This window comes from Octodon degus, unplaced genomic scaffold, assembly GCF_000260255.1.
Source record: "Octodon degus isolate 3935 unplaced genomic scaffold, OctDeg1.0 scaffold00017, whole genome shotgun sequence".
Taxonomy (NCBI): Eukaryota; Metazoa; Chordata; class Mammalia; order Rodentia; family Octodontidae; genus Octodon; species Octodon degus.
This window is the reverse complement of record NW_004524593.1, coordinates 12,330,282-12,357,893: the sequence shown is the minus strand read 5'-3', so window position 1 is coordinate 12,357,893 and position 27,612 is coordinate 12,330,282. Positions and strand designations below refer to the sequence as shown.

Sequence of the window (27,612 nt, the reverse complement as noted above, 5' to 3'; positions counted from 1 at the left end):
TCAAGCTGTGATAGTAACATGTTTAATACCATTGGTACTGCTTTCAGTAGTTAGAGAATGAAGAGTTTTCATTTAAAGTTAATACATTTTAAGATTAATTTAAAATTTATATTTAGAGTGATAGCAATGTAAGTGGAAACATTTTACCTAGCACAAGAAATTTAAAAAATGTTAAACAGTTGTTTGTTTTTTTTTAAGTTAGACATAATTTGAACATTGAATCATGAAATGGAACCCGAAATTATACATAGGTTTTTCAGGAAGTATCATTTATGCAGTAGCATTTTTATTGTTAAATATTAGTTTATGTTATAGCTCTGAGAGAGCATTAACCCTGAACTTCAGCACAATCAGAAGTTCTTCATTTTACAAATATAAATTATATTTGCAACTATAAATAAAAATTTGCAAATATAAATTACTTTTAGCAAAGATACTTTTAAGGTGAAATTGTGTGTTTCTGAACAATCAAAATTTCTGGGGTTATTTTATATGTGGAATTTCATTATTTCTGTGATTTTGCCTAATTCAGAATTGTGTTACTAGGATGTTTTGCCTCATTCATACTTAATGCAAACTATAAGTAGTCTTTCCTCGCTAGTTAATCCTATCACACATCTGTACATGTAATCATTAATACCGCATATTATACTCTGGTTTCTCTTGATCATAACAATCCTTCTCCTATTACTAATACCTTGTATTTTTGTTCAGCTAGAAAAAGACATAAAAATGCAAAAAGCCTTCACAATTTTCCATGTTAGTACCTCCAGATTTTATGATTTTCCTGCTTTTATTCATTTTAAATGTAACTTTTTGGAACTATTATGATATACTAAGAATTTGAAGTACAAATGTGAAAAGCAGAGTCAGTGTTCAAAATTTACTTTTTTAAATCTAAATCCTGAATTTACTTTTTTTACCGAAAGCCTGAGAGGAATCCTTGATTTCTCCTGAATCTGATGGTGCTGGGGCAATGGTGAAAATACACAGCCCTGTTTGCAGAGTCAGTATTCACTTTTCGTCCTTTCCCTCACACTTTCTAGATGCCTTTAGTTTGATCCTTTCAAAGAGCCCTCCTTTTTTGTTTGTTCATTGTTTAAAGATTTAAATTGACTTACTTTGCAATTCTAGAATTGGCCAACACATCCTTCAAGAAAATAGATTTTGCTTTAGGTTTCCTGTGCCCACTTGGCTAGAAATTGGAGACATTTAACGCTTTTCCTTCAAAGTGAAAGTTATGACAGAAAAATTAGAAGACTTTCTTCCCTGGAAAATCCATAATATTATTCCTAGCTAGGTGTGGTGGCACACACTTGTAATCCCAGCATTCAGGAGGCTGAGGTAGGAGCATTGATTCAAATTCAAGGCCAACTTGAGCTACATAGTGAGTTCAGATCCAGCCTGAATTACATGGTGAGACCCTGCCTCAAAAAAATTGTTCTGCCCACTAAATTACCTAAAAGATTTCATTGTATTGAAATAATGGACGTATCTTTGGTGTCCTGGGAGCCTCAGAGTTTAATCTAAGATCAGAGGTAGGGCTGGGGAGATATCTGGGAGGTTGAAGTCCTGCTTGGTAAGCACAAGGACTAGGGTTTGATCCCCAGCACCACATGCTATGCTGGCCCCAGCACCCCAGGTGCATCATGCTGTTCTGACCCTGAAACGGGGTGGTGGTACATGCCTGTAATTCCAGCCCCAGGGAAGCTGAGGTGTGATGATTACTATGAGTCTGAGGTGTATGCAACACATATTATATTTTTAAGTTTACGCGCATTTAAATACAAGGATGTGATTTTCTTTTTTTTTCAGAAAGGACAGACATCTCTAAAAATGAAATATCCTAACCTTAACAACAGAATCATGTCCTGTCTTTTGCTACAGTGTTGGTAATAGATACAGTGTTATTAACAAAACCTGTATACATGACTCACCTATTCTGGTAGTTCCAAGACACTGACTTTTGCATGGAATGATGAAAACAAACGAAAAACAGTATGACAGGATACGTAACTTCTTTTCTATATGCATTTGGTATGCTAGTTACCCATTTTCCTTTCAAGACTTTGATGTTTCAGCCTCTAGATCCCTTCTGAAATTTGTGGAGAAGAGTATAAGAGTCAAAAGAGACAATCTGCGTCCAGGAGCCAGGTCATTGAACTGAACTTTGCTCATAACAATCTGATTGAGTGTAGGCAAGTTAATAAACTGTTCTTGGGTTTCTGTTTCTTCATTCGTAAAATGAAAAGTTTGGAATAAATGTGGAGAATTGCTGCTTTTAGGCACCAAGCAGATGACAAAATGTGTGACAGAGTCAGCAGGAGACTCTAGGGAAAGTGAATCTTATGGCCAATCTATGTACTTGATGCTTTTTCTAAAAGTAGTGTCCTTCATGTTTCTCCCTGCTCTTTTTCTTTCTTTACTCAAAAAGGAAGTCAAGCACAACACATCCCAAAGCTTAGTTCCCCTTCTGGGCACCATTAGCTGACACTTGGTTTTTCAACGTTTGTCTCTTCCATCAACACTCACTTGGACTGTGTAAATTGTAAAGGCTATTTTTGCATTATGGAAGTCAGAGTAATGAGTTGGACTTGGTACACTGAAAGTGAGAGGGTGAATATGGAGATGAAGTATATGCAAGGAAGGCCCTTTTGTTTGTTAGATTGCTCTGGTTCAAGTAAACCAGAGATAAAGATGATATTCTCTGTTCTATTGTACCTGATTGGCACATCTTTTCAGATTCTACAAAAATGTTTGGTTCCTGCCAGGTAACCATTCTACATCTGTAGAGTGGTTATGTTAATCTTAGTTTTTGGCTAGTGGATTAGCCTGCAGTGATATCATTATCTTTGACAGAGTTAAGAAAACACGTACATAGAGCCAACCCCATAGCTCAGTGGACTAAAGCACCTGCTTAGGCAGAGCGTAGGGGCCAGGGTTTGATCCCCAGTGTGCCATGCACACCCCACCCTTGGGGTGCACTGAGGCAGTGATTGAGATTGGGTGTGGTTATGCGAGCTTGTAATCCCAGCACTTGGGAGGCTGAAAACAAGAGAATCACTAAGTATGATCTACATAGTGAGACTCTGTAGACCCTGTAGACCCTGTGCTAAATATAAAAAAAAAACCAAACTTTTTCTCTGATTTACTAATAAAATACTTATTTTCTTTTTTCAAATATTTTCTGGATATTTGTTGTGTATGTACATGTGTGCATATATATATATATATATCAGAAGTTTATTTTATGTATTCCTTTTATACATATATTTCATGGCTCTTTTAAAAGCAGTTTTAACTTTTATCACTTTCTTTTTGCTAGAATAAAAACAAAATAGTGCAATCTTTTCCCACTATTAATATGGTACAATTGGTAAAAGAAATGATTGAACAGCCAGGAAAATATGTAATAAGTTTTCATCTTGGATAACTAGATATGAAATTCAGCGGTATGAAATTGTAAGAGCACTCTCAAATGATTTTAGTTTAAAAAAACACAAGACTCTGAGATGAATTATATTCTCTTGGAGTGTTCAAAGGCTTATGCTTTAATCGTATCTCCAGTTTAGGCTAGGATTTTTCCCCCTTTTACTTAGCACTGTCTTCTCAGTTGTAGAGACAGTATCTTGAAATGCACTTATGCATTTCAACAACCTTCTTTATGATGGAACTTCATCAAAACCTACTGCAATATTTAAAGAAATGGAACAAGTATTGTCCCATGCCTTACACCGTGAAACAAAATCAATCTAAATGTGAATTCTGAGTGCTCAATTGCAGTAGATGTAACACCTTCCTTGTTATCTATATTAGAAGTACTCTACCCTGACAGTAATGGTCTCAGGTCACCAGCATGACTATGGAAAAACGGCTTACTGTCCTACCCATATTTTTCCAGAGGCAGGCAAAGTCATAATGCAATAATGTAAATGTGTTGAGAAGGATCTGTAAGAATTAATTATCCTGTTTTATATATCTCAACCAGCAATGATTTTTCTGCCAAGCAAACATTTAATAATGTCTGGGGATATTTTTGGTTGTCACAACTGGGTGTGGAGGGAAGTGCTAATGGTAGCTAGTGAGTAGCAGAAGCCAAGAATGCTGCTAAGTGTGCATTGCCCAGACCTTTACAACAAAGAATTATCAGATCCAAAATGTCATTAGCACTGAGGTTGAGACACCCTGATCTAGGACAGCAAAGCTTCGCTCATAGTTCTTGCTACACAAGATTCATACTGGAGAGTAATTACAGATACAGATTGTATTGACTGATGGCTGTACCAACATGCTTCTGCTAGTATAGCTAGAGATACTTCTTTATTAGTGGAAGTGAAGTGACAGGTGTGTAGGACCTCTCAGTTGCTGTCAAAGAAACACCAAGTGTATACCTCAGAATGAATGTAGCCAATCTATAATTTGCCATCTCCTATACATCATTACTGAGTTTCTAGACCCTGCTTTCTTAAAGATGTTTGTATTCATATTCCGTTTATCTATTATTCCTAGTGTCAACCATGTTAGCCCATTTTCAGCTGTTAGACTCTTAGGAAAGTGTTTTCTTTGAGGGTTTTTTTTCTTTTTTTCATTTCTGTACTGTGCTTTTAATCTCACTATTATACTTGCTGTTTGCAGAGCTGGCTTTTTCTAACTTCAGATTGTACTTTGTTTTTCTACTTGCCAGTCCTCTAGTAAACTGTGACAACAATCTTCTGCAGTCCAATCAAGTGAGGACAGACCCATGTTTCTCTTATCTTTCTGTGGTTTCATTTTTCTGCTTGTTTAGTCTGAGCTGTGTCAGGAACTTCTGCAGTGTATCTCATATCTCAGCCTAGGAAATGGTTCATTGCATGTTTTCTCAGAGACAGCTGGGCACATTATAGGGGTGGTTCCCTCTGCGTAGCACTTAGGCAATTTGCTTTTACATCTCCCAGGACAGATGGAGAGTGTCAAAATTAATAATTCACAATATGTATAGTTTTTGATCCTTTCTCCTAGGCGGCTTTCCATTGTGTGAAGTACCTGAGAATAACAAAGGAGAAAAGGTGTACTTGGGCTCCCAATTTCCAAGATTTTAGTCAGTGATCAGCTGGCTCCATTGTTAGGGGCCTGGCATGAGACAGAACCTCACAGTGGTGGGAGTATTGGCAGAAGAGGATGCTCTGCCCATGGCCGCTGGGAAGGAGAGTGAGAGAACCAGAAACGAAGCAGTTGAGGACAAGACAGATCTTTCACAAGCAAGCCCCTGGTGACCTACTTCCTGGAACTTGTTCCCATCCCCTAATAGCCTTTTCAGCTTGGATTCCATGGATGATTATGATTCTTGTGATCCCATCACCCCTCTACACTCCACTTGTGAACACTGCTACTTTAGTGATCAAGCTTTCAACACAAGGCCTTTTGGGAGACATTAGAAGTCCAAACCATGATATCCTGTCTAGATGGAGACATATTTGCATATTGTTCAGAAATACCTTTTGTGTGTTCAGAAACAACTTGATGAAGAGAAGCTCAATAAGGAGCTGGGAGTTGGAACAAAGGCCATAGGAAAACTAGATTGGGAAAATGAGTGAGAGAAACTGAAATTTGTCAGCAGTCATTAGCTCAGAAAGTTTCTAACTGCTCACTGTACAAATTAATGCTTGGATAGTGGGATAGCAAAAATGTTATTTGCTTATATTATGTTCATGTGATTCATAGGACTCAGAAGTTGTTTGCATTTATATTCATAATTGAGTTTACATTCAGTCTGTGGTTGATGCTGGAAAGATGATAGGAAGATGGATCATTCTGAAATCCCCTACTGTCCTCTGAGGAGAAAAGAGGAAATGAGTGTTCTCTTTCTTAAGCTGTTCTGCATTAACAGTGGAATAGGAACTCTTGTCTAAAGTGTCAGAAGCAGATAACTGCATTTGGGGGGTGGTGTTCTTCATAAATTTTATGTGGGCTTTAGTTGCAGTGGCTCCAGTTGAAGAGTGATGGGGTTTTATCTGTCTAGAAATATCAGAATGGTTTTATTCCTCGGGTCTAACTCTTTGTCCTAGTGTATAATTATAATACAATGTGTATATTTAAAAAAACATTCAGCATGTTTTGAAATGTTGTGTTGAAATGACTTTAAACTGTCATTTACCTCCTTGATCTTGTTTAGGGCCAGTTCTTACAAATTCCTTCTCCTCTTCTCTGACCCTTATAATTGAGTCAATTACTAGAACAAAACAAACACCAAAGCCTGTGTATCACTGTTCTTTGGGATAGTTATTAAGTTCAGCATTTGTATAATATTATTTCCTTATTGCACCTTAATAAAAATACACTATATTATAAAATATCTAATATTCTTTAAGAATTCCAAAAGATTAAATAAGAATATTATAAAAAGGACTGAAATAGCTCCTAAAACACTACTTTATATTCTCATGAAAAAACTCTACCTGTAGGGATTTTTCAATCATTCAGTTTTTTATTTTAGAATTATTTTTCCTAATATAGCTTATTAGCTTTTAGTCAAACTAGATATAAATAAATAATTATCCATCATTTAGAGGTAAAGTCATTTGATACCTCTATGGAGTGCACTTTCAATGTTAGTCAAAACCCTGTTTCCTTTCTAATGGATTCAATAAAGGTAAGTGCTTTATACATAGATTTAAGTGCATAAATCAGAAGCTCTGAGAACTAAATTGCTTATCATCCTACCCTCTGATATTCCTTTTTCATTGACAGATCTCTTTAGAAAATGCTGACTTGGGCCAGTGAGACAGCTCAGAGGACTAAGCGTCTGCATAGGCAAGCACAAGGACTGGGGTTCCATTCCTGGTACCACATGCCATGCCAGCCCTGGTGACTGAGTCTGGGTGTGGCGGCGCATGCCTGTAATCCCAGAGCTGGGAAGGCTGAAAACTGGAGGATCTGTATAGTGAGAACCTGTACAAAGTACAGAGAGAAAGAAAGAAAGAGCGAGCTGAGTTATTGAAAAACTTTGCTGTTGTTTCTATTGCCAAACCCAGGAATGCATCTTATCTGGACTTCCTTACACTCATGATGAGTAAGAGGAGACCAGGCCTGGATGGCAGTTAACACTTAGTTTGTGTCAGAGACAGATCTGTGTGGAAATAGGCTTGATTTAGAAAAACAAAAAATGAAACAGTGATAAATTCAGTGGGTCTCTTTTATAGTCAAAAACCAGAATTTAATTGTTTAACTCAGACCTGAAAGACCTAGTCTCTCTATTTTAATAAAAGTAGAAAATGAATTGTTGTAGGTAATGTATATTAAATATCTTAAAACATGGATTTTTAAAAAAATTTTATTTTAGGGAAAAGTCTACAAGATGTTCAGGGTCTCACTACTAGATCGAACTTGTAGTGATTCATCTGTTTACAGCCTACCAAGAGCTTAGATTACAGGCGTACATCACCACGTCCAGTCTCAATTGCTGTCTCAGTGCACCCCAGGGGCGGGACAGCACAGCAGGCCCAGGGATTGAAACCTAGGTCCCTGTGCCTGCTTGCAGGCACTTTAATCCACTGAGCTATTTGGCTGGCCCGGTGTATTTTTTCTGTTGAGCTATATTTCTTGCCACCTGTTTTGAGTTTTTGAAATTAATGAGCTTGGAGAAAATGGAATCTGTTTTCCAGATTCTGTAAAACAACAACTTCTTATATATGCTTGGCTAATCAGGTCTTTTTCTTGCCATTGTACATAAATGGCCCTTGGTGCTGGAGTCCTCTGGAGGCTATCGGGCTTGTTAGAATGGGGATAGGAAGAGTAGAGGAAGTGAGGGACCTCTGGCCTTCCCATGTAGTCTCAGGACTCCTCATAGTTCTCTCTAACAAGTGACCAGCTAAAAGTAAGCATTTCAAAGCAGAGGAAACTGCAGTTGCCGGACCTTTTAAAGATGATGCCTGGGTCTCACATGACATATTTTCACTACTTTCTATTGGTTACTGTAAATTACAGGCCTAACCATTATCAAACTAAGAGGAAAGAAGAAAGTGAGGCCGAGTCTGTGAAGCTATTTTTAAAGATGAGCTATCACAGGAGTATATCTGAAAATACTTCATTTTAACCTGCAATGTCAGTACTCTGGGAGGCTGAGGAAAAAGGATTGCAAGTTTGAACCCAGTATGGCCAATTTAACAAGACTGTCTCAAAATAAAAATATATTTTAAAAGGCCCAGGAACATAGCTCAGTGGGAAAACCCTGAGTTCAATCCCCAATACAAAAGAAGGTAAACAAAACCTTCCTTTTAGACTTTAGACCATTCAAGGGGTGATCCAAAAGTACAGTGAATGTTTAAAAATTTATTAAAGTAAAAGACACATTTGCATTAATTCCTCCTCAAAATACTCCTTGCTTCAAACACACTCTACCATTCTTGCCACTTTCTGAAGCAACTCTGGAAGTCCTCTTTCTTGAGTGTTGTGCAGTATGATAAAAATAGGGTAAAAGTTCCTGCTAAGTACCATCCAATGGAGAGACAAGCTTGTGAAAACATTCTGGTGTGTCCTCGTCCACCTTATTTACCAGATGCGGCACTGTGTGGCTATTGGCTCTTTTGCAAGTCAAGGTGACCATGATAGGTAAACATTTTGAGTTAATTCAGGATGTCAAGGCACAATAGTGCATCTAAAAATACCAAAGAGGACTTTGGGAACTGTTTCAGAAAGTGGAGAGAATGGAATAAGTGTGTTCTAAGTAAGATGGGTATTTCAAAGGAAAATTAATGGCTTTGTGTCCTTTATTATAATACATTTAAAAAAAATTTTTAAATATATTTTCAACCATGCTTCAGCCCATAGTGGTTAAGAAGGCCCATAAAATAGAGGCTGCCACCATCAGCACTTCAGCTATTTGAGTCTTCATCAAAACTAGGCCAGGCATTTATTTATTTTTATTTATTTCTTATTTATTTATTTATTTGTATTTCATACAGAGTCTCACTATCCAGCTTGGACTCGTAGTGATCCTCCTGTTTTCAGCCTCCCAAGTGCTGAGATTACTGGGTGCGCACCACCAGGCATTTCAGTGTTTCCTGATGAGGAAGGGGTATTCTCAGGGAGAATGAGGACTCTGTAGGCTAGATATTAACATGAGTGCATCCCTCAGGCTGGTTTTGCCTACTCAGTCTGTGTCTCTAGGCAGAACAATGGACAGATAAACAGAGAGAAAGGAGAGCATATTCCTGGGTTGGTCATTGCTTGAGGGCAGGGACAGTTCTGCTTTTTATTCTTGGCTGGTGGCACTTAGTGTTAGAGCACTTTCCTAGCATGCATGAGTTCCTGGGTTCTATCCTCAGCAAAAAAAAAAAAAAAAAAAAGAGGAAACCAACAATTGCAGTGACAGGAACCTTCCAGATAATCATATCTAACCTCTAACCCTTGAGCTTAGGCTTCTGTCCCTTCTTTTGGCACAGTCCCCAGCAAGCTGGAAACAGAACTCTACTTTTATAAAGCCAGAAACAGCAGATTCCTCTTCTGACAATGTCTTGTTGAGCAAGTGCCCTGTGATTGCTCACGTTTATTGGTTCTGAGTTTCATCAGATTTTTGTTGCAGAGCGTGCCAATAGAAGCATTCACCAATTAAAATGTGCCCTGAAAGAAGGTGATGACACTGTTGAAGAAGAAGCCCTGGATCCTTCCTTTAGCATCAATGTAGGACGTGAAGACAGTGAGACAGCCTGGCAGGAACTGCAACATAGCCATGCCGGTGAGTACAAATGTCAGTCCTACCCTTTTTTTTCTAAGTTAGATTTTCTATTTTGAGACAAGCTCTTACTTACTACATTCTTAAGTGGTCTAAGCTGGACTCAAACCTGTGGTTCTCCTTCCTTGGCCTCATATAGTGTTGGATTCCAAGTGTGCTCTATCAGCCCTAGATAATTCTTAGTTCTTAGAGGGTAGGATTTTTTATTTATATCCCCCATCAGTAGCTCAGTTCTTGATGCGTAATAGAACCTTAAGCAGTATTTGTTAGATACCTGTAAGATAGGTAAAGATAAACCGTACTACTCTTTTTTCTGTCACTATAACAAATATCCAAGATAGGTCAACTTAGAAAGGTTTATTTAGGCTCAGAATTTTGAAGGTCTCATTTCATGATTCACTGGCCCTTTGCTTTGGACTTCTGGTGAGATAGCACATGCTGGAAGTACTAGTGGAACGAAACCCACTTGTCAGTGGCCAGGAAGTGAAACAGAGAAAAAGAGGCCAGGGTCCTGATCGCCCCTTCAAAGGCACCCTTTCTATATTAATAAGCTTTCTTATGGCTGAAATATAAATCCCAATGCTTCCAGTTTAAAGGAAGAGAGGTTTAATTTGCTCATGGTTTCCGTCCATGATTAGCTGGCTCAGAGATGCCATGGTGGAAGGGCACAACAGAGCAAAGTTTGTTAGCTCATGGTGGCTGGGGAGCAGAGCTGAAGGGATGAGGGAGCAGACACAGAGCTCAAGGCCACTCTCCCAACCAGACACACCTAGAGGTATGCCACACCAGTCACCAAGGAAGATCCCAAAGCTAATCAAGTTGATACTTTGCCCTAACCTCAACACCCACAAGGCATATGTCTAAAGGTTCTACCACCTTCCAGTCCTGTAAGCCAGGGACTAAGCCATTGACACATGGTCCTTTAGGGACATTTCAGATTTGAACTATATCATAAACCAAGGATATCAATCGGGGTTAATAAACACATTTGTTTATTCTGTGCAGTTAATCAGCTCAAAGCTTTGTTGCATCAACAAGCAAATAAGGAAAATGAGATATCTCCATCAAGAAGACGAAAAATGTCCCCTTCGGTAGGTAAAGCGTTACTTTCCTATGTGTGTTTTGTAGTGTGTGTTATAGACAGTCTAGAAGATATAAACAATAGAAATTATTTGAGGAACTTATTTTCCCTCAGATTATTTGGATTAAAGAAAAGACTTCTTTTTTTTTTTTTTTCAGTAATTTGGGTTTTTATTTTTATTTTTTGTGATATTGGGGACTGACCCCAGGGTCTTCACACTGAGCTATATTTCTACGTCTTTGTATTTTTCTTCTAATTAATTATCTTAGTATTTAATAATTGTATATATCAATGAGATACAATGTGGTATTTCAACACATACATAAAATATGAACCAATCAAGACAAAATAATTAACAATGTCTTATTTTCTTTCTTTCTCTGAGAAAAGACTTCTATTGCAGAAGGAATATATATTTTAATTTGACTTTTAATTCATTATATTTAATGTTATTTGTTTAAAAATACCGGCAAAAAAACTTCTTACAACTGTTGAAAGTATAGAAAAGGGACAATACATTTATTTATTTATTTATTTATTTATTTTAATGTATTTAGTTTTTACAGGGTCTCACTATGCAGCTTGTACTCGTAGTGATCCTCCTGCTTTCAGCCTCCCTAATGTTGGGATTATAGGTATATGCCACTACAACTGGGCTCTGGCTGGCTCAGCCTGCCCTGGGACTGGGGCTGACCTGACCCGTGGTGCCAGGGATTGAACCCTGGACCCTGTGCTTGCCTAATCCGGTGCTTAGTCCACTGAGCTATCACACTAGCCCTAGTATATTTTCTTGATTAAAGCATTTCATATACTAAAGGCTAGAATAGATGTAAGGGATAGAACTCTGAACTAAGTCAGAATAATAGACTGAGCCTTAAATGTAAATGGGGCCTATTAATATACTGTCTAGAAGGACTTGGGCTTATCTCATAGGAATTTCATAAGATTATATACATGGAAATATATACATAGAATACAGTGAGACTATATACATGGAATTCTTTAGAAACCTATGAACTATGACACAAATATGTGTCACTGCATCAAAATCAATGTGTATGATAGTTGAATACATGATCTACCTGCTGGAAACTGTGGAGACCTATCACTTCACTGTATTCACAGTTGGAATGTCACAGTGGTACTATATATTAGCACTTAACTCCAGCCTGATGCATACTATTATGATTAATTCCTACTTTATGGAAAAGCACAAAAATATACATATTCAATATTTATAGACACAGATTATAATTGTTAACAAACTATTACATCATTCAGTGAATTTATTACTATTGAGATCTGGTTTATAGAATGCTCTTACACACACAGAGGGTGGCGTACCTTCAAGTCTGCTAGATAAAGTTGCTGTATCTGTTGAATTTGCATACATGCTTATTAGCATTTTGAAGATAAAACTGAGCAGTGATATCATGGAGCTTACTGAATCAGAAGTGTCTTCATCAAGAGAATTCATTGGTACACATGTAGTGTCTACTGTACTTTACAACTGCAGATCTGTTTTTAGGAAGATAAATAAAAGAATGGAGCTTAAATTCTAAATGTGTACTGTCTACATGTAATGGTTATACGCTGCAATAATAATGAGTAGCTTTTAAAGATTGTACCTTTAAAATGTACATTATAACCAGTATGAAATACATAAACATGTGGGTACATTGGTAGTGACAAAGAATGATTTCTAAAATGGAAAATGCATCTGGGCATTATTTTAATATGTGACTATCCAAATAATGATAAACCTTTCGTAGTTTATCAAAGTGTATGTCAATTATTTGTGAATATTCTCCACACAGTATTAGTTTCAGTGTCCTTGTTTTTCACATTGACTTGCCTGCTATATACATAGTAACTCAGTTCTCTCTCAATATCCACGAGAGTGTATTCCAGAACCCCCTACGCTAACATCCCTCATATAAAAGGACATATTTGCATATAATCTACATACATACTCCTATGTACTTTAAATAATCTCTAGATTACTTAGGATACATAATATATTGAATGTGCTATTACATACATTGTGTTATCAATATAAGTATACTATATTGCTTAGGGAATGATGATCAAAAAATAAAATGTCTGTGCTAGCTTTTTTCAAATTTTTGGTCCATAATTATTTGAAATCTTGGATGTAGAACCCATAGACATGGAGCCTGACTGTGTTTTGTCTCCCTGTCAGACTCATTTCTACTAATGTAAAATGATTGTGATTAATGGCTTTTTACTCAGCATAGGTGGTTTATTTACTTAAAGTTACATTGATGTTGAGTTATAGCTCAACAGTATGGTCTCTGGGTTTGATCACCAGTACTGCAAAAAATAAATAATTTTTAAAAAGTTTTTAGGGCTGGGGAGATAGCTCAGTAGAATAAGTGCTTGCTTGGCGGGCGCAAAATCCTTAATTCAATCCTAAGTATGTATAGATAAATAAATAAATAAATACAAACTTTTTTTTTTTTTTTTTTTTTTGGAACCGGGGATTGAACTCAGGCCCTTGAGCTTGCCAGGGAAGCACTTATTCTGCTGAGCCATCTCCTTGGCCCAATAAATGTTTTTAAATGAACTTACTCTGGTTTTTAAATTTCTAAAATATATCAAAACAGCAAAAATATGTTTTGCAATGGAGTTGGTATTTATTGTTTACAATTTCTGTGGGACTGATAAACAAAATGATTAAGAAACAGAGACTGATTAAGAAACAGAGACTGTTTTGTCTCAAGCTTTCCTCTAGGTTTAACTTGTTTACTTTCATTTTCTCCTTTTTCAGATTTTCACTTAAAGAATCATGGTATGATATATAATTTTATAAACCATTTCACAATCATTATAAGATAAGGAAAAGTATACACTGAAAATAATTCCCAGACATGCTTCAGAGCTAAATACCATTAGAGCTTTTTCTGGAATCTCTTCTTTGGGATATTCAGTGCTGTTAGTCACTAAGTTATGTATGTCTCTGCTTTAGGACATAAATGTTGCCAGCTCTGCTCTCCAGAACAACATACTTTCAAAATCCCTTGGAGACTAGTATCAAAAACAAGACAAAAAACCAAAACATTTTTCTAATGAATGCTGTTGAGATGAATATTATGTCATAGATACACATTTGGCATCAAATACTTGAGTCTCTTTTTTGGGGAACTGATCTGTAGAATTTGTGGTATCAGCAAGCAGTCTTTTTGTACAGTAGTTTCTTAGAGTTGGGCTATTTTATCTCAGAATTACTAAAGGGATATCACATTGTCAGATAGTTCAAATAGACTGTTCATTCCAAGCCAGTTAATGCCACTCCAGCATCTTTCAATTTGCTATGTGCTTTCTATAATTGTTTTCACTTTCCATCTTTAAAAATGATATTCATATCCCTGGATCTTATATCTATGTGGAGTTTACAAAATGGACAAATGAATACTATTGGCTACATGAATACTATTGGCTACAGATATATTTTGTGTTTGTACCACATCACTATTGTATTGAGTATAGAGATTAGTTGGTAAATCCAAACATGCTTACTTTGGCTTTTTTACCTTCAGAGGTCATCAGAACGTGAGGAAATCGATATGCCTACTGTGCACAACCTTGTTCCTATTATTAATGACCAGTCTCAATATATTCATCATTTAGAGGCAGAAGTCAAGTTCTGCAAGGTAAGTTTCGTATCAGTTTAATTCTGAAAGAACTTAAACTTGTGAATATATTATTATACCATAAATAAAAATTTGTTATTAATAGTCTTTGTTTATAACATTCCCTTGACAATTGTCTTTCTAATATTATTGAAAGATCGATGTGTTACAGAAGCTTGTGAGGGCATTCTTGACCATGCCCTTTTCAGATTGCTCAATATCTCAGCACTCCATTACTATGTCCAAAGATTTCATAGTTTCCTCTCATATTTCACAATTTTTTCTTCCCACTCTAATTACTGTATCTGAACAGATGGCAAATGCTTTGGAATACCAATTATTCTCCCAGCCTATTGAAGCTATGGTGCAATAATCAGGAATTCTAAATTGGTAGACTGACTCTGTTTCTATTGTCATTACTGAAACTTTTACCTTGATTTGGAAAAAGACTGTCCAGTGAGATATTAATAATAATTATCTCAAAATCAATTGCTTCACCTATAACTTGGGACACCCGAAAGTTATATTGCTTGACTATATGTAGTTTACTAGTGTCATTAATGCCAATTAGAACTGTTCTGCTTTCCCAATGTTAAGAGCTTGAGGATTTTTGTTTGTGTTTTTTCTTCCTTTCATCTTTTCATTATCAGTGTGTAGGTAATACGAATGATTTATATGTATTTAGGGGTATTTGTTTTGCTGCAAGGGGTTGAGTTATCTGATACTTTATAGAAATTACTAGTATCTTGTGTATCCTGCATTATATTTTTAATATTTTGAGTTATCGCCTAAGATATAAGGCCAATATATAACTTAAGGAGCCTTTAGTTGTTTCACTATCCTGATTTTATAAGGGACTTCTACCATGTCAAGTGTAGCTCTTGAAATTCTCAGGGGGAGGATGGAGAAATAAAGATAAGAAACAGAAACCTAAGACAGGTGGATCCCTCTCTTTCCAGATGGGGAAAAGAACTGCCATAAACCACCATAGTGTGTTTATTCATATATTTGGTAGCTTGATGCCAGGTGACATCCTCTTTGCTTAGCAACCAATCGCTTGGATTGCCTCAGGAACGTGTTCTCAGATGGGTCTAGCTTTGCCCCTGCATGTGTGATCAATTTCCAGTTTTAGTGGCTCCCTACAAATTCTTGATCCTAATGTTTAATACTGTGTTTGTTCTTGAAATAGAATATTAAACAGAAGATACAATCATTAGCATATAGGTTTTGAAGATACAATCAGTAATATATATTTTCTGGGATTACAAGTAAAGCCAAAATAATATCCTCATAATTACTACAACCTCCAAGCATAAGGCTGGAGGTACTTATAGTACTTTACTTTTGTACTATATATTTTTACTTTAGTGTTGTAATATCCAGCTATGCATCTCAGTACTTTTTCTGTGGCATACAGGAAACAATTTTTGTGTTTACCTACTTGGTATGACAAATGGCAGGTAGTATGCAAATACACAAAGGTGTCAAAATGGGATCTGGGCAGCACCTTTGTGCCCACCCAACTAGTTTTGCATGTGTTTACCCTAACATTACAGAGGGTCCAGTAGGCCCACATCACTCCAGAATTTGTTAAAAGGAAAGGCTTTCTCTTGATTTTTCTAGCAGAAGTAGCCCAATTCAGTACAATGCACTTGAAAAACAAGATTTGAAAGTTTTGGAGGATGTCAAAATGAACCATGAGGTTACTCACACATGGATGATGAAAACGGTCCATTGTGGTAAAATAAATGCTTTCATAATGAACAGTGCTATGGATGGGTGGTGATGAAGGTGATTTTGATGATGATAATGATGAAAATGATGATGAGGGGATGGTGATAGTAATGATGATGATGACAATGACGACAACAACGATGACAATGATGATTTTGCTGTTGGCCATGTGATCCAAAGTTTCTGTGACAGTCACATGGAACAAGAATCAACTAATACAGACTTAGGGAATGCTTGCTTCAGATGATGAAGAAAACAGCAATGTGAGTCCATGTTTGACAAGCTCAAATGTTATAAATTGGCCACAGAATCAAATGGTACAATCTAATGTAAGAACTGGGTCTGAAAATATAGTGAAGTCTTGCCAGGGATGAAACATATTGGAAAGAACACCAGCACTGCCATTGTGTGGTGGGAAATTGTAACAAATAAAATGCTACAAGAAGCTGTGAAATACACAAAACCTGAAAGAAAGTAAAAGGTTCTATATGTACCAATAGCCATATTAAAAATATATTTATTATGATACTAGCTGAACTTAAAAGTATTCAAAAAAAAAGTATTCAAAAGTTTGCTTTACTTAGCACAGATTTCTTATGGCACTCACAACATTGTAAAAGACTTATGGAAAAGCAGTGGGTCAAAATATGACATAAAATTTATGTCTTTGTAGATACAAAGACTTATTATGTTCTCAATTTTGACATTTATGTTGGAACTCAGCCATCAGGTTCTTACTCATATAGCAATAAACCAAATAATGTTGTGAACAGACTTGTTGCTCTCACCTCCCAAACTAATGAGAATGTAACATTTGACCACTGCTTTATCGGTTTCTGCTTGATATTACATTTGCTAACAGCACAAGTTGACTAGATCAGGGACTGTACATAGGAATAAAGCAGAAATTCCAAGTGAAATGTTGCCCTTTCAAACAGAAAATTGTATAGTGCAATCTGTGGATTCCAAAAAGATATAACAATGGCCTCCTATACGGCAAAGAAAAACAAACTGGTATTGCTGATGTCAACATTTCCCTATGATGGAAACACTGATAAATTTTCAACAACAAAACTGAGTGTGGAGTAGATATTATTAGTGAACTATGCAGCAACTATGATGTCACTTGAAACACAAAGCATTGGCCAATGGTTGTGTTTTACTTCATCTTAAACATAAAGAAAATTAGTTAAATTTTGTTAGAATCTTGAGACTGGAGCTCAGAAGAGATCATTTTTTAGCAGAAGAAAAACAAAGTGTTTCTGCTCAGGAAACTACACAAAAAAATTGTGGAGGGGCTGAAGAGATGGCTCAATGGAATAAGCGCTTCCCTGGCAAGTGCAAAGTCCTGAGTTCAATCCCCGGTTCTGCCAAAAGAAAAAAAAACAAAACAACAACAACAAAAAAAAAATTGTGGAACACACTGGAGAGCTGACAGGTGAAAAACCAGGTACAGTATCACAAAGACCTCCTATAACAATAAGAACACAAAAAAAGTATTAGCTATGCCCTATAGAAAAGGACAGGAAAACAAATATTCAGGTATCAGTATATGTGATACCACTGCCTTGTGTGTGACAGTTGAAGCAAAGCTTGTTTTTGTGATAGACTTTTGTTTGTGTTTACACTGTAGTTCATATAGCTTTTTATTACTTATATTATCCTTTAGATTTTGTAAGCGAGTAGACAACTGATGTAAAAATGTTGATGTATAAACTAAACACTCATTACATATTTGGTATTGTATTTTATTGATATCTTATTTCTCTGCTAAGTGCATATTGTACAATATAGTAGGAGCTCCTGACAAAACAGCAAAAGAAGTGACAAGATTACTCCCACATAGGAAAGGAAAGCTAACCACACATGTTGTCAGCATAAATGAGACATATGCATGTAAATGAAATTGTCATGTGTGAAGACTTGTCTTGGGTATGACAGTTGAATCAAGCTTATTTTTATGGTAGAGTTCTATTGATATTTTTATTGTAGTTCACATAAGAATTTATTTCTGATGTTATATTGTAGGTTTTGTAAGGAAGTACACAGCTGATATGAAAATGTTGATGTCTACTCTAAATGCACAATACATATTAAGAACATAATAATTTATTTTATTGACATTTACATTCTTCTTAATTACACACCATACAATATAATAAGAACCTTCTAACAAAACAAGACCACTGAGATGTCAAGTATGTTCTACAAAAAAGCCAAAAAATCAAAACGTGTGTTGTCAGTATAAGCTATACATGTGTACGGAACATGCTGTTGTCATGTGTGCAGACTGTCTTGAGTGTGATAACTGAAGTAAAGATTATTAATTTTTGTAGCATGGAATTAGAATTTTCATTGTAGTTCACATGGTAATATATTTCTGATACTCTTTTTTATTTATTTAGCACCAAAAAACAGTCAATATTAAAATTTTGGATGCTTTTTATAAACACTCAAATATTAAAAACTCAATACTTTATTTTGTGATATTTTTCTTGTTCAGTGTTCATTGTTTAATAAAATACAAAATTAAAATTCGTAATTTGTCAGTAGAAAGATTCTAAAGAATATTCTATTCTTGATACCTTGAAGACAAAATGAATCTTATACTCCAAGCAAGAATCTATTAATCTCTAAGATGCTTTGAACAAAACATAAAAGATATAAAGAAGTAACTTGCCATCTAGTTAGGAATAACTAGTCTTTGAGTACCATAGCAGCATAATAGAGAATATAATGTTGCCTGAGTCACTGTTTTCATTAGTGAAACACAATACCTGATGCTTACAAATTCAAGGATCAGAGCTTTATTTTGGCTCATAGTTGCAGAAGTTTCAGTTCATGATTGCCAAGCTAAAATACAGAAACAGCATAGTAGAAAGTAGAAAAGCTACTTACATTATGTCATCCAGGAAGCAGAGACAGGTAAGGAGTGGGAGGAAGATACACCCTTCTGGGTGCACCCCCAGGGACTTTCCTCTTCATGAGACTTCATGTCCTAACTGTGTATCCAGCTCTAAGTTTGTCAGTGCGCTCACACATTCCTGCTTCCTTGAACCACTGGTAGTGCATGCATCACTGTCCCATTAGGCATCTTGTGCCACTGGTGGTACGTGTATGACTTTATCATTGGGCAACTTGTACTATCCAATGGGAGTATCCCATGCCTCTGGATGGGATAATCACGCATGTATCACCACTATTTTAGAACCACCCAGCAGCAGGACATATGAAATATAGCCCCATTGTGACTATGTTAATTGAGTGATGAGTATAGTGCCCACATGATACTATAACTTCCAAAAACCCAACTTTTGAGCACATGAGGTATTTAAGGGACATTCTTGATCTGGACTGTAACATCCACCCTTGGCCTGAAGAAACTCATGTCCGTTTTTTATGCAAAATACATTATATCTCTCTATGAATTGCTAAAGTATGTTTCAACATTGCTGAAAAGCCCAAGTCCAAAGTCATCTCTGAAACTCAAGGCAAACTGTTAGCTGTGAGCCCCTATAAAAATCAAAATGAAAATTAATCACTACCAAAATACAAGGGTACAAAGTAAATACTCTAATTCCAAAAGGCAGAAAGCAGGGGATAGAAAGAAAAGGACCAAAACAACAACAAATCTAGCAGAACAAACATTAAATCTTGTTGCTCTGTGTCGAGTGCCCATGGCGAATTGGGACACAATGTGGACTTCAAATATGCCGGGCAGCACCACCCCAGAGTATTGCTGCTTGCAACTGTCACAGCCTCTTTTTTTTGTGGTGGTTTCCCTCATTGTAGACTTCTTCAGCCTCATATTTACAGCTTTATGCAGTGTACTCTCAGGACCTCACTGTCTGACATGACTTCTTCTAAAATCTAGGTGGAAGTCTTCTCCACGCCAAAACTTGTTCATTCTGGATTCACGTAAAATCAGTATCATGTAGATGATGCCAAGATCCCCACCCTTTGACACCCTCGTAGCATACCTTCAGAGGTTTCTGAGTACTATGAAATGAGTTCTGGAAATCCAGTTCCCTAAATAGTCCTTCTCAGTCAGGGTTCCGTGGGCTGTCTTCTCAAAATCTTTTCTGGAAGAGTAATCTGCTTCTCTCACTGTTCTCTTCTGTCTGGCTACAAGTGCATAGATAAGCACTTCATTTATCTATACTTTTATCACACAGTCTTCCTCTGTGTAGTCCTCACAAGTTCTTGACATTATGTCATAGCAATAATATAATTTATCTTACTTTTCAGCAGTCTACCTCATTGTTAAACAAGTCTTAAGTTAGCTATCTTAAGGTCTTTGAATGAGCCTCAATCCCTTGGGAAAAAAAATTGTCAGAAACTACATATATTTGTGATATTGCTATCAGCAGGCTCTTAACTTGCATACCTTCAGCCTTCTCTGTGTTTATTAGCTAATATTTAGGTTTCTTTTCTTGTCTAAATATAATATTTTAGGGAACTTATCAAGAACATATTTCCATACTTCATATAATGCTAGATCCTCTAGTAATCATAAATAAAAACATTGTTTAAAAATGTTTAACGTACTTGGTTTCTGATTTTTATAGGAGGAGCTATCTGGAATGAAAAATAGGGTACAAGTAGTTGTACTCGAAAATGAAAGACTCCAGCAAGAGCTGAAATCTCAGAGACAGGAGGAGACAATGAGAGAACAAACACTTCTGGATGCATCTGTGAGCATTTAAAAAAAATTTTTTTAAATTTATTTGGTACAGCATCTTGCTATGCAACTCAGACTTGTAGGGATCCTCCTGTCTTAGCCTCCCCAATGCTGGGATTACAGGCATGCACCACCACATGGCTGGCATGGTATGTGTTACTGGGGCTCGAACCCAGGTCCTTATGCTTGCCAGGCAGGTGTTCAGACCACTGAGCTATCTCCCCAGCCTACTGTGAACATTTTTATTTTTTTTTCATAATTTTATTGATAAACAAATAGCAGTGAGACAGTTTCAAATCAAATCGCTAGGACAGTTTCAATAGTTAACACACTGTATACATTCTTCTTAGTGGTTAATTGCTGTACAAAATGCGGACTTGAGATCCTATTTACAAACACCGTTAGAACAAATCGTTCTATTCATTAAGAGAATGTAACTATATATCTATCCTAACCACTTTGAATACACAGATACAAAAGGGACATTCATCTGTATACCCTTTTTTTGTTAAGTTCCATTATTTGAATATTATAGGTGTGTAAACTCAGCAAAATATTCTAAAAGAGTCCAGTAGCCCATACTAGCATTGGGTCTTCTGTTTAACTGGCAATGTCAGAAATTGTTGACCTGAGTCCCCCACAGCTCAACATAACAGCATGGCTTTACTTCCTATATTTCGTCTTCATACTTTTCTACTGGATGGTTAAGACCAAGGTAAAGCAGGACCTGTGCAACAAGAGTTGTAACTTTTGGGTCTGAGAAGGTCAGTGAAATCCCCTCAGGATTTATCCTGAGATCCTGTACCTCAGGTACTGTGAGCATTTTTAAAACCACAAATTCTGTTTTAGTTTTGATATTCCTCTATACTCTAGCCCAGTCTTCTGAACTCCTTAGATTCTCTCCTTGATATTTGGCCAACTATTATGCTGGTGTTTGCGTGATGTATCAAAAATGAGAATTGACTGTGGTGGAATGTATTCTCAGTTAAATCATGTAATGAGGCCTAATATTTACTCTAGTTTCTTCTCTGGGCCTACCATTGATGTTTTATCGTTATTGAAAGAGTGAATGTGAAAGCAGAAAGTGTATTATGTAGGAAAAACTTTGTTCAATCTAGAAAGATTTCAGAATGTACCTTAGATCTTTGTTGGATTTCTCTGCATTTTTTGTGAGTCCTAATGTCTAATATGACTAATCAACCATATGGCATAGCAGAAAGCAGATTGTATTAAGGGTCCACAGATCAAAATGTCAGTCTTAATCATTGTAAATTGAAACCGATTTCAGCAAATAGGTTTGTTAGTTTTGCCATACTGCGGACTAGGGTATAACAGATGGTTTGTAGTATGGCTAAACCTCCTGGGTAATTCATTTACTAGCAATTTGAGAGGATTTCCCTATATCAGCAATTAAGAGCAGGGGTTCCTTGACTTCATGCTACACCCTGACAGTGTGCTTCAATTGGTTGGCTGGGTCACAGGAATATGAATTCTTGTCAAGTTGTCTGAGTGATTCTAGTATCAGTTATTTGTCATTTGAAGAAGGGTAGATCAGATAATCTCTCTCACAGAACTCTTGTGATAATATTTTTAAGTGTTTAACATCTTCTTATGACTGGTCAGAGATAACTTTTAGATTGTGCTTTTCACTGTTTTGCTGTAGGACACAGTTAATGACAGATGTTCTGCTTTTTGTGACAACTTCAACTTTCCATGGAGAAGTTTCTTTTTTTGATTTATTTGAGGTACTAAGGATTGAACCCAGGAAATGCTAAGTTACATCCTCCATGATCCTTTTTTTAAAATTTTGAAATAGGTTTAACTTGGCAAGGCTAGTCTTGAGGGCTCCTAAGTGGTTGAGAATATAAGCACGTGCCATCATGCCTGGCCATATGGAAGTTTTAGCCCTTGCCTGTTGCAGCTTTACTTTGTAATGACTTTGGAGGGTTGATTTAGTTATATTTAGTAAGTAAGTCTTGATGTTTTACTTAGTATCTCCTCATTTTGTTTTTGAAGAGTTTTTTTTTTTCTAATCTGAGTCATTTTATTTCCAGTTGAGTTATATTTGTCAGAATTTGTTTTTAAGAAATGTCTGTATTAACTTGAAAAATAAAGTAGGTTGATTGGTATTACAGTTTATCTTTCCACAATTACATTTAAGTTATTGACCACTTACTTTTCCTTCACTACTTAACTTTTTTCTGAAGATTTATATAATTATTATTAGTCTTTTTAAGTTCTTACTTGCTTATTGCTTTAATGTCAATTTGAAGACGAAAGAACATAAAATTTCAGTAAAAATTACCTAGAAGTTGCTCATTAAGAAAATATAGTCTTTTGCTTTCCTTTGAAGTATGTATACAGTTGGCACACACTCAATTATTCATAGTCTTCAGTATTTATACTGTGCCAAGAAGAGGGAGAAGAGGAAGTGAAGTGGGAAAGGAAATTGGGCAGAGCAGTGAATCAGAGGGCAAGACGAGGGAGTAATTCAGAGGGGAAGGAAATGAGGATGACAGCACACAAGGCTGGTAGCCTGAGCAAAGAGAATTTGCTGAGGAGAAGCACAGTCATAATTATAGAACACACAAGGTTACTGAGAGGCTTTGTACTCTTTTCTGTAAATATGAACTAATATGTACTACAAATACTGATATGAGCATTGCAGATGTTTCCAGTGACTATGGTGTGGATTTTAATGCTATCTCTTCTGTGTTATTTATTATTATAGAATTGTTTTTCCCACTTTGTACTTGTGTACCTAAATTGAGGCATTTCAGCAATGTATGCAGGGTATGGTATGGGGAATTCTAATATGAACAAAACTTTCTAGAATTTCTTAAATATAAAGATCCAAAGAAAATAATGTACTTTTCCAGGGGAAAGATACTTTTTTAATGAGTAGATTAAAATGTTGACACTGGAATTTGTCAATCCTATTGCTGACTTTTGATTTTCAGTATTTCATAATGCCGTCTTTAGAGTAATAACTGAAACAGTTACATAGTAATAACTAGTATTTACTGGTAGCTACGTGACTCTAATACTCCATGCACTGTATAAGCACCTTATGTGATTTTAATTTCACAATAGGCACACAAGGCAGATGCTATTATTTGTATTTTTAGAGGAAAAAATGAAAATGACAGTGGTTAAATAATTTAAATAAAACGTCTAAATTCACACATCTACAAAATGCCCAAGTAACGAGTTAACCCAATACTGTCTGATTCCCCAAATCCATTTACCTAACCTCAAATTATGCTGCCTTTCTGGATAAAAAGAAAGAGTTCATCACTGTTGAATGAAAGCACTTTCATTTGCAGAGACTAGACGTTTCCCCTCCCAGAGAAGGGAAGACTGTCATTTTTGGTGTCTCTCACTTCTAGCCTCGGACTTGGATGGTTACCAGCAAGGCTGTTAGCTTTTGGCCTAGTTTATGAAGCTGAAAAAGCAGATGATTTTTTTTCATGGTATGAGGGATATGAACCCAAGGATAGGCAAGCATTCTACCACTGCATACACCAATCACCTTATTTATGTGATTTTATTTTGAGAAAAGATCTTGTTAAATTCCCTGAGTTAGCCTCAAACGTGCAATCCTCGTGCATAAGCTTCCCGAATAGGTGAGGTTACAGGCATTTACCTCCAGCTTCTAGATCATTTTTTAAAAACTGAAATTATTCAAACTATCTTTCATTTCTATCTTTATTTTCTACCACTGTTCTATAAAATTTATCTTCAGGGAGTGGTTTCTCTAGAGTTCAAAAATGATATTAAAATAAATTATTTAATAGAAATTTTAACATCTATACATTTTCACTTGGATTTTTTTTCAAAGCAGAAAATTTCTAAGCCATTTCTTTTAATGTTTGGTTTTATGTTTTCCACTACTAAATTTCCTTCAATTAAGAAATATGAAATTTTTAATTAGCCTCAAGATTTAATATGTATAGTTTTTTTGTACCTTAATTAAATGCATTCCAGTTTTAGAAAAAAAAAAACAAAACAACTATCTGTGAAAGAACAAAGTGGGCTGGCGACGTAGCTCAATGGGCTAAAGTTCCTGCTGAGGCAAGCTTAGGCAGGCAAAGTGGACTGCGGCTCATTCCCTGGCACTACATGTGGTGCCAGCTCCGCCTTCAGGGTGGGCCAAACCAGCCAAAAATAAATAAAAATAAATCTGAAAACTTTTAAAACAAAAAATTACATTAAAAAAGAAAGAACAAAGTATCCCATTAGAGTGACACTTTTTCCCACAAGATGATAGTATTTTATATCCTAAGTTAGATTGATCTGTAAACTTTCTGCAATTTCTCTGTAGCAAATTAGAACCCTCTTCTGCATTGAGCTCAAAAGCAACTTTGAATTCAATAACATGTTGGGAGATTTGGCCCCACCTATAGGAGTGCAACAAGGTCATGAGCATATCATACTACCCTCCTCCCAAGGCCCTTATTTGATTCTCTATTTTTATCTTCTGATTTGCATCATCTTGTAATTTAACTCTAGTAATTAGTGAACCCTACTATCAGCTCCATGCTCTTTCACATCTGTGAAAGAGATGCATGTGGCCTTTTCTCAGATACATGTGGCCTTTCCTCTTTATAGAATGTTCTCCCACCTAGATATCATGTCAGTGTCAAAATTTCTCCTGATAACCTTTTGTCTCACTCTTCTCTCCTTGCCAGGACAAATACCTGACACTCAAAATGAAGGAGGGAAAGGTTTATTTAAAAGCTCAGAATTACTGGAGATTTCAGTCCATAGTCAGCTGGCTCCAAGGCAGAGTGGCACAGGGCAGAAAGCATCCATTCATGGCGGCAGCAATGAGCAAGAGAGCAAAATAGAGGAGTAGCCGCAACAATAGCAACAAAGAGAAAATCTGTCTCTCTGTCTCTCTTATGTTACATTCAGGCTATCCCCCCCAGACTGGGGGAAGTACTCACACTCTTAATCCCAGCAGTACTAAGACCCATAATCCCAGTGGATCATGAGTTAATCTCGGACTCTAGAAGTCCCCACATCATGACTGCATGAGGCTTTGGGAGAACAACTAGACACAAACCATAACACCTTTGAATTTCCACTTGCTGTTAATATCCCTTCTCTCTTCTTGCATAGTCCCTCATGAGCACTTCCGACCAAGAACTTACCTATTAAATGAAAATCATCTTTTTTGGTGTTTGATTCCCTCATTGGACTATCAACCCTTCTTGGCTGAGATTGGTCTTGTTCATTTTTTCTCTTGGAAGTTTTTGGCACAATTTTGGAGTATAGTAATTGCTGTACACATTTACACTAAAATGCAGCAAATATGGAACAGAATCTCAGACTACTACTATGGATGAATGAAATGTACCGCATTTTAGAATGATACAATACTGTGGTATACTTTAGTGCTGGGGACCTTATGAGTGCTACATCTTTTATGAATACTATAAATTTGACCCTTAGCAAGATTTTCAATAATTATTTCAATAATTATTTGAATTAGATTAATGTATTTTAGACCATTTTCACACATAAATTTATCCTGATCTTTACATTGCATATGTCATTGAATGTGGAGAGGGTGGCAGAGTACAAACTGACAGTAGGTATACCAACTTCAACCCAAAGACTTGTTTGTTTGTTTGACAAACTTTGAGCCCATATTTCGCTGAACTAAAATTCTGTCTTGTCTTTTAGAAAGGGTCTGGTAATAATTTGCATTCCTACATGGAAACTGTTGATTGGAATTTAGTAGTGGTGGCTTCCCTTGCATAAAGCATATTTCCTCTGTTTGCCATGATCCCTACCACTCCTTTCAGAATCCACAAGTCACTTCTCTTTATCAGCATATATGTGCTGTTTTTTTGTTATTGAAGATGAAGGTTTTGATTGAAAGACATAACTGTATAATGGTTTAAGAGATTCAAGGAAAAAAATATTCCTTATTCTGTACTTATACCACTTCTGACATCAAATGTTTGGGATTTTTTTCCCTACATGAAGTCATTTTCCATTGTTCTGTAGACACCAACTCAATAGCCGGTGATTGAATTCTGACACTAGCTACTCAGAGTGGCCATCACAATCCAAAGATTAAGGACTCAATTTCACAAGACTACTCCATCCTTTACATGCCAGTAACAAGTAGTCAATCTCCATGTTACTCATAATTCTGTCTGACTGGGGTACAAATTGAGGGTTCCTGCAGCCCATTCCTCTCATTGATATTTTGTTATAAAGCTCAAATTACTTAATTAAGCATTTTACTTGCTGTCACTGTTTATTGTAAAGAATTCAAATGAACAAACAGATAAAGTGGTACATAGTCAAGGTCCTAGGCCTTGGTCCCCAAGCAGTTGAGGTGTGCCACCTTCTTGGCACATGGCTGTGTTCACCAACCTATCAGTTTTCTAAGCCCCATTACAGAGGATTTTGTGGAGACTTCATTACGTAGAGATGATTGATTAACTCATTGGCTATAGGTAAGTCAGTCTCCAGCACCTTTTTCCTCTAAAGAAAAGGAGTGTTCTAGTCCTCTTGTCATGCAGTGATCTTTCTGGCACCCTCAAAAGCTATCTGAGGCCACACCACCAGTTATCTTATTATTATAAAAAAAGATACTCTTATCAGTATGAGGATTCTAAGGGTTTTTTGAAGCTTTTGAGTCAAGAACCAGGGACTAATACCAAATATTAAGGCAACAGATGCTGTCCCTCCCTTCTCTGTCTGTCTGTCTGTCTGTCTGTCTGTCTGTCTGTCT

The 27,612-nt window shown here is 36.4% G+C and overlaps 1 protein-coding gene across 5 annotated transcripts in view; it reads left to right on the top strand.

Moving 5' to 3' along the window:
• Sdccag8 (serologically defined colon cancer antigen 8) overlaps window positions 1-27,612 on the top strand; it is a 220,526-nt gene that overhangs the window by 1,781 nt on the left and 191,133 nt on the right. For all 5 annotated transcript variants that reach the window (XR_002820166.1, XM_023710182.1, XM_004626832.2 and 2 more), the window contains exons 2-5: window positions 9,560-9,712; window positions 10,715-10,800; window positions 14,351-14,464; window positions 20,746-20,871. Coding sequence is in view for 4 of the 5 variants with exons in the window: in XM_023710182.1 (XP_023565950.1) it covers window positions 9,560-9,712; window positions 10,715-10,800; window positions 14,351-14,464; window positions 20,746-20,871 (479 nt within the window). In the remaining variant the exon portion in view is untranslated. The remainder of the gene's footprint in view (window positions 1-9,559; window positions 9,713-10,714; window positions 10,801-14,350; window positions 14,465-20,745; window positions 20,872-27,612) is intronic.